Source organism: Scomber scombrus, chromosome 7, assembly GCF_963691925.1.
Source record: "Scomber scombrus chromosome 7, fScoSco1.1, whole genome shotgun sequence".
Taxonomy (NCBI): domain Eukaryota; kingdom Metazoa; phylum Chordata; class Actinopteri; order Scombriformes; family Scombridae; genus Scomber; species Scomber scombrus.
In genome coordinates this window covers 27606007-27614412 of record NC_084976.1, presented here as the reverse complement: position 1 = coordinate 27614412, position 8406 = coordinate 27606007, and the positions used below count along the sequence as shown (strand labels likewise).

The 8406-nt window shown below is 39.3% G+C and overlaps 1 protein-coding gene across 1 annotated transcript; it reads right to left on the bottom strand.

Moving 5' to 3' along the window:
* Positions 1-1269: 1269 nt before the first annotated feature.
* LOC133983459 (endoribonuclease ZC3H12A) lies at positions 1270-8040 on the bottom strand. The gene is made up of 6 exons (XM_062422543.1): positions 7999-8040; positions 6582-7022; positions 5899-6038; positions 3560-3794; positions 3249-3355; positions 1270-3110 (listed from the first exon to the last, which is right to left on the bottom strand). The coding sequence occupies exons 2-6, from the start codon at positions 7013-7015 to the stop codon at positions 2071-2073; spliced, it is 1956 nt and encodes a 651-aa protein (XP_062278527.1). The 5' UTR covers positions 7016-7022; positions 7999-8040; the 3' UTR covers positions 1270-2070.
* Positions 8041-8406: the final 366 nt, after the last annotated feature.

The following is an 8406-nucleotide window of genomic DNA, read 5'->3' as shown; positions in this document are numbered from 1 at the left end:
GATGTTTTTTTGCTAAATTGGTTGATTTAAAACTCTTAAAGTAGAATAAGTAAAAGGAATTTCAGGCACAAGGTCAAAACAGCCATAATGGTTAAAAAGAACTTGCAGAAACTAAAAAACCTGTTGAGCACTAAAAACATTTTTCTTTGCCTTGAGTGACAGAATAATCTTTGCCTGTAGGGTTTTTGCGTTCAGCAAAAATAAAGTGTGACAAAGCGATTTTAAGCAGCCTCATGTTTTACATCTGTCAAACATGCCATGAGCCAAATGTCAAGTCATGATGGGCTCTGTCTTGCCCTTTCCCTGACAGTGTCTTTCCAATCGTAAATCAACAGCAGAATTACCAGCTGTGGTCGACAAATTCTCATGAAGAGCCACAGTAGCCTCATAGTTCCTAACACGCTGTCCAAATGCAGAAGTACTGTGACCAGTGATACATTTAGCAAAACCATAAACCTTTAATTTACTTACTCCTGTGTTTTTTTACAAATAAGCTAAAATAGTTTGAGATAACAAAGAAGCAACCCTTTCATCTCACCAATTGTTTAAAATTCCAAAGTATTTGTAATGTCAGGAAATTGTAATACCTAATTATTCAGCCTGAGTTAGTGTCTCGATTACACAACTGCTAATCCGGCTTCCTCTAGATAGTGTGCATTGTTGTGTATGCATAGATCACATTTCTGAAATAGTCAAAACAGGTAGGCAATGGTGAAAAGTAGACACGACACCTTAGATGCAACAACGAAGGAACGTGTTAGATATTATCTGCAACTCAACTTGCATTAAAAGTACTGTACAGTCAGTGGTTGAAGATGTGTTGGGTTTCTTAGTGTCAGCTCAGTCCAGAATTGATGTTGGTAGTTTAATTACAGGAAGAGGGTTTTAGATGAATTTATGTGGTTTTCGTTGTCATCAATGTACTAAAATATGTGGGTCGATTTAAACATTGTTTTTGGAAATTAGGTCATGTTATGCAACCATCACTCCAGAACAGTTTGTTCAAATGTCACTTGAGCATTCATGCAGGCACAAATACATTTATATATTGTATGCACACACATGCATACAAATCACACGCGGGATTGACCTTTTCTTTCACACACTGCAAAAACAAAATGAGACTCTGGTTTATTTACCTGCAACATGAGCTGCAGAGTAGAACGTTTCCTTGTTTTTGAAACCCTCGGGTTTTCCCCGATTTTTGCGAGAAAACGGTTGCAGTAATTAGATCTGTGCATGCAGTAAGTTACATTCTGGAGGATTTTATTTACATTTGTTATTGACATGCCCACAATAAAAGTTGATCTTGTACTGTAAAAAAGTGGTTTGATAGAGAACATAAATTTAGAGAACTAAATTCCATATTTTGACATTTTTACAGCATTTTCAATCACACAGTAACCCAAATACATGTTTAGAGTTACAGCAACACTGTAATAAACATATGACATAAAAATATGATGACACACCAGCAAATTCAGTTTCCTCGTTAGTGTAGAATTTACAGTAAGAAGGAATCCTCTGCTTGATTACACCGACTGAATGCACTGGATAGCTTCAGTATGTCGAAATATATGCTGTTTTTTTCACTTTCGAGATGAACTCGAACAATGGGCTGTTCTGGAGAACTACAGTGAAAGTAAAAGAAAAAGTAATACTTTGTACAGCAATTGCTTGTTGCATGAGAACTAATTTCTGGATATAAAAATGAATACAGACACAATATGTATCAACAGTTCAAAACTCTAGAAACTCAATCATAGCTACAGCATTATTGGTCTAGAGGCACTTTTCATCCAAAATGTGGATGACAAGGTTACATTTGACTACAATGTCATAGAAATGCATTAAAGTCAGAACAGAAGAACTAAACTGTTCTTTACAGGGAAGGCAAATTATACTTTCATAATGACACATTTCACAAAACACAACATCTTTGCAATTAACTTTAAAATCACTAAACTATAGACACTATAGATGCTTCCCAAGATATTCTCTCTTTGCCGGAAAGGCTCGACATATAAATGAAATAAACACTAATATCATGTTAAATAAGACTAAAGATGATCAGAATATCCCTTTATGAATCTTCAGGTTTAAGATCTCTGCAGCCAGTTTCTCAGCGTCCATTAGATGTGGGAACATTTCCATAACTGTATCCACCTGATGCGGGTTGAAGATGGCTTGCAGTTTCTTGCGGAGTTCCAACCTTTGTTGGTTAAATGCCACATTAGGCGGCTGTTTTTGGCCCCAGGAATGGTACTGCTGGCCCTCATAGGAACAGCCAGAGTTGTTGGGGTGTGAGGAATGGACTGTGGGGAGACTACTTAGCCTGGCATGGTGCAGCCCCTGAAAGGGATCGGACCAGTAATTTTGCTGATGATGAGGAGCTCCGTTATACTGGAAATTGCTGGGAAGGCTGTGTTGATGTGGTACACCAGGTGGGAGCATGTGAGGATGGTAGGTGTCGTATTTGAGCTGGCCTTTGGAGTCCATGCTTCTACGATCGTGCTGGTGAGCTGTTGGGGGTGCTACCTGGGAGCAACACCTGCAGGACTGGCTGGTGTTATTTTTCTCTAAATGCACTGAGGCATGTCTGGATCCAGTGAGGGCACTTTGCTGCTGGGGCCTGAGCCTGTGGGAGTTGCCGAGGCAATGCGAAACATCAGAGTACTGGCTCTCATAAGAGCCAAGGCCAGAATCCAAGTACTCGTGAGAGATGTTGGCATAGTAATGATTGGGCACTGAGTGCAGCTGGGGCCACTCTTTCTGACACTGGCCTCCTGCTACAGAGCACGGTATGAGATTTGGACTGTTTCTAGGATCATCCCAGTACAGCAGTTTATTTTCACTAACCAGACTGGGATGTGAAGAAATTTGCTGGTCTTTTATGTGCTCCATGTTAGATTCTTGAGGATAGGGACAGGTGTAACGACCAGGCCCAGAATCAGACTGAAGCTGTTTGGGTGATAATCTGGAATTTCTTTCATCATTTATAGTAGAAATCTGAGCTTTCTCTCTCAATTCATCAGCCAAGGACAGGTAGGACTGGTTTGCCCGCTCTGGATGGTAGAACTTACACTTGATGCCATACGTGCACTTTTTGTCTGAGGAAAACAAAAATGGAGAAACACAATAATATCATAGGTCATCTCATTTGGGAACTGCATTCCTTTGTGTCAACACCTACAAAAGTGTGAAAAGCCTGGTTGTGCATCTGCAGTATAATGCTAATCATATCTTACCATATGGACAGAGCTGTCTCTTTTGCTCTGTAGGCAGAGGCTTTTTCCTAAGGAAGTTGTCAAGACTGGGTCCATGACGTCCCAGAGGATCATCAGGGGGCATGAATCTGGTCAAATAATAAAGAAAAGAAAAGAAATTACTAATGGTTGACACCGTCATTTATGTGTGACAAATCAGCTGGGGGCTGCACAGTTATGCTTCTCTAAAGACGCTACGGCAATATGCTCTCTGGAACTGCATTAAGCAGCATTCACGGAAGAAAAATGTGAAACCACACATACTCAGGCAGAGAAAGAGACTAATTGCTTACTTGTCATTCACAAAGGAGTACATGAGGAGCCTCTCTTCGATGCATTTCTTCCACTCGGGCCTTTCTCCTTGCAGGTCACGGTAGGTGTCGTTTGATACAATCACGCCTTCTGACTCATATGCCAACTTGACGATAAAACGGTCATCATAGCAAACCACTCGCTTCCCCCCAACACGGCGCGATGGAGTGAAGACCACTATTTTCCTTTTCTCAAGCTCAGTTAAGATGTGTTGATCTGAAAGTGCGAACAATCATTAGTCAGGTTGCTGTGAGGAGATAATGGAAAGATACTGCAAAGGAGATACTTTATTACCCTCTTACACTGTATTTAACTGTTGCATGTCAAATTAAAAATTGGATACAAAGTGAGTAGCTTTGTTATGTAACATTATATACATCGGTCATCGGCATGTTCAAGTTACAAACCCCACAAATGTTAATAAAAATGCATATAAATAAGTATTTTACAAAGCCCCAGCAATAAATCATAACAAAAGATGACATACAAGGGATTGCATAACCTGTACAAAACATCCTTTCTATGTGCATGATATCACATTATTCATATGTATATACATGTATGTTTTTAGACAAATTAGAAATAAAATAAAATGGAGCAAGAAACCTGTGTAAGTGCACAAGAGGCCAGGTTACATGAAAGCCAGACATGCATATATGTCTGAACTACTGATTTACAGATAACACAGTCAAACACTTTGAGCTCTTTTCAAACCAAGTGCTTCCTTTTATTCAGTGTGACTTAACTTCTTCGGTGGTTGTCGATAGCTGACCTAATTTAGCAAGTAAACTGCTGTGTGATAAAAAAACCACAGCTCTACTTTCTGATGGGGGTTTCCCAGGATTGACTACAGGCTGAGGCTTTTACAGGCGTTTTACTTCCTTGTTCACAGATTGAAAATAGAACATTTGGATTACTCCACCCAGGCTAAAGAGTTACTAAATCAATAGAGCCGTAGATGATGATGCATCAGTTTCAAAAGGGCAGTCCACCCTTCATTACATAGTTATAATATGAATACAGCTGCAGCTTCTGTATTCCCCGAGACAGTTTTATAACCTCTAGATTGTGTAAGAACCCCCCCCCCCCCAGAAAAAAAAAAAGTTAGTGACTCAGCTGCTCTTTGTGTACCACCACTACAAAAATGCACTAATTTCATCTCATTTGATCACACTTGATTTTGTCTTGGCCTCATACAGAAACTACCACTTGGATAAACCTCTATTTCACAATCTTAAATGCGTTTCCTCATATCTTTGGCAAGAGTTCAGCAGTTCGGCCTCCGACAACACTGAAACATTATCTCACGGCTTCTGTGGAAATGAATCATAGGTACAGGAATATACATACAGCTACAGTGTTGGAGGAGCTTTTTCAGTGAATTTAACTGAAAGCAATTAAAGGAATAATTAAAGGATTAGTTCAACATTTGGCAAACATGCTTATTTGCCTTCTGGTAAAAGAATTAGCTGAAAAGTTTGATAGACTCTGATCAATGGTAACAAAATCCATCTGCCACCTTACTACCACAACATATTAAATCTCATTTGTTTAATCTGTACAAGAACGGTAGTGTAAAAATGATGGTTGGGTTATGGGCTTAACTATTACTTGGCAGGGACCAGTTTACAAGCAAAAGTGGTGACTCCAGGAAATACTGCTTCCAGCATAGAAACAGAAAGAAGAAAGCCAACCTGCAAACAGCAAATTGGCATTTTTACACATAGTTTTTTTTATGGATTAAATAAATGAGAGCTTTAGAGGAGCTGGTAGGTGGATCTTGTTACTTTTGACATGACTAGGCCAGTGGTTTCCTGCCTTTGTGCTGAGCCAAGCCATCCAGCTGGTGGAAGTCGCCTTATATTTATCAGCCACATGTGAGAGTATTATTGATTCTTATCTAACTCTCCGCTCAGAAAGCAAATAAGTGGATTTCCCCAAACTATCCAACTAAGTGCAACAGTTACAGATGCTAAAGACTGCAAAATACTCTAGAAGTATAAAACATTTCTGAGTAATTTAAAAAAACTGGGAAACACTGTGAGCGTCATGCACGTCAAAATCTTTTCTCTGTGAGAAGCGTTTTAATTTAATTGAAGCTCAACCGCAAGTCATTGATGTTATGTTAGCTATGCTGGCATTCACCTACCTATTTAGTTAAGGGATTGACTGAATTCTTAGAAAGTATAAAGACATTCCTTCTTTTGTTAATGCTACTATGACGTCCAGAGCAGTGTTGTTAGTAGTTTATTTCAAATCTATATTAAACAATGCCAACTGTTTGACTTCTCTGCCTCATTTGCTTTGGTTGTACCCTCACCTGTTATGGGGGCATCAGGTCTGGGCTGCTCCTTGCGCCAAGTGGGAACAAACACAGTTATAGCCTTATGACCTCTGTCCAGGAAGAAGTTTACTGCCAGCTGGATGCCTCGGCATGAGAACACTTCCTTGTTGCCGTGGCTATAAAAAGAAACAGGTGAGAGAATATGAGAACAAATGACAATAAATAATTTGAAAGAGAGGTGTAGACAAAAGTTACCTGACCTGTGTAAACACATGCCTTTGATTTATATCTCTGTGTGATCTTTCCCTGTAGCTATTACTTTGTGTGTGCTTCAGGAAGTATCATTGAGAGGCGGAGATTTTAAGGGTGTGTGTCTAGAATTTGCATATTGTAGCAGTGACCTTTACAAAAACATGCACAGGCAGGGTGGTGAACGCCTCTCGGAAAAATCAAGTGTAAGACCATAAATATTTCAGGGTCAAGCCTACATTGCAGTGAGTGATGTTGTCTTAAAAACATGTTATTTTACAGCTGTTTGCTCTCTCCTAGTTAGACAACACACGGTTTCATTGTCATGTCTCTGCATGCAATAGATTTTTTTTTACAGGCGTTAGAATAGCTCACTGGATCACACAGATGGACATTATTAAAGCATAACAGCTGTAAAAATGATTAAGATCATTAAGTTCACAATATCTGGATTTGTCATTAATGCTCACCTCATGGCAACATTGCTACCATCAATAACAACAGGCCTCAACTCTGTCTCTGTATTCTTCTTGTCCCCGAGATGTGGTGTGATTCTGAGAGGTCCGGTGGTCCAACTTGCAGGCAGCAAGGGGTCTTTTGGGCCTGCGCTCCTCTCATTATAGTCAGTATTGGATATGAAAGGTGCTGTGCTGGTCCTGCTCCGTACCAGCTCTCCAAGCACCGAGTTGGTGTCTGTGCTCAGGTCTAACTTCCTCAGAGCAGCCTTCACCTCTGTGGTGGTGTAACCCAGCTTCCTGAAGAAGTCCACTCTTTGCTGGAACTCCTCACTGTCTGGTTCCAGCTGGTCTGAAGTTGAGCTCTGGTCGGAGAGTGTCTGATCCATCCTTGAGCATCTGGGCCTCGTTTCAGCAGCATATATTATCTGCCTCTGGATGATATTCATGGAGCGACTAAAGGAAAATTATATTTAATTAGAAAAACGTGTTTATTCGCTATAATAACGTCTCTGAAAATCGTTTTTTTAATCCTCTTAAATAGCTTAAATAACATACTTATTCACTTCCAACTGAATCACACACTGTTTATTATGACCTGACTTGTTCCAACTGATCATTGAAGCTAAATATTCAAATCCAAGATGTTTTGTTCAAATATATAATGATTTTAGATGTCTTTTACATATTTGCATATAATTTTGTTTTACACATTTCTGCATTATTTAGCCAATAAACTCATTTAACACTCTTTGGTTGCACAGCATGAGTTTGTAATTTCTATTCCACCCACTGCTTGTCAAGAGGTTAAAGGATTATCATACAGTACATACTACAGAGTCGAATTTAATTAACTTTAAGCTCTTTCATACATTATATTTTTATCCATACTTTTTATTCCCTCTTAACACGCTCGTCAGAATTGTCAGTTGCCATTTTTCCATGTTTTTGGGGATATTTTTTAAATTATTTTATGGATCTGTTAAAGCTACAAATCCATCCAATAACTTTAGTTTCATTTTAAGTAATAGTTGTAACTGCTTGATGTTTGATCATCTGCGGTCAAAATCAAAATCAAATGCAAATAACTCGCCCACCGCGCTTAGTGGCCTGTCCTCCAGTCCTCCAGTAAAGTCTGAAAGCCTACTCAGCATTTCTGACAGCCTCTGTTAGTGAAATAAAGAAAGTTGAACATAACAGGAAGAACCGCTAAGCTGCTTTTACGCACAAAAAGCGCGGTGTATGCACAATAGAGTGACTGTATGCTTTTATAAATGTATGATAAGATTTAATTTATTTCCGAAAAACACACACCGAGTGATTACAGCTACCTGGTACTGGTGACAAACTAGTTTCTACTACAAACCGGTGGGCAGGTAAAGTTACAGCCCATTTCTATCGTCGACAAATCTCACAACGGAGGAGAACTTACCTTCAACTGTGAGCCTCTTTCCACTCTTGTTCCATGTGTCAGCACTCACTTCACTCCTGTTAATGTTTCCAAGTACAGTAACTTTGACACAGTTTCGACTTCATAGCACCTCCCCTCTTGACAAATGATTTCTTCCCTTCTCTCTTCCTCCAGACAGAGGCATGCACAGCCATGACAAAATTTGCATATTTGCGAGATAAGATAAGCTGTTCATTTTCCTCTGCTTGTCAGTCACGTGTAGTAAAGGGAACAACAAAAACACATTCTTTATTGGCGTTGTTTGATGTTAATATTTACAATGGCAATAAAAGAAATGAAACATCTGTAGTCAGAAATAGATAGATATACTTTATTGATCCCAAGCTGGGAAATTACAGTTGTTGACAAAATGTTGACATTAAAGTGCTT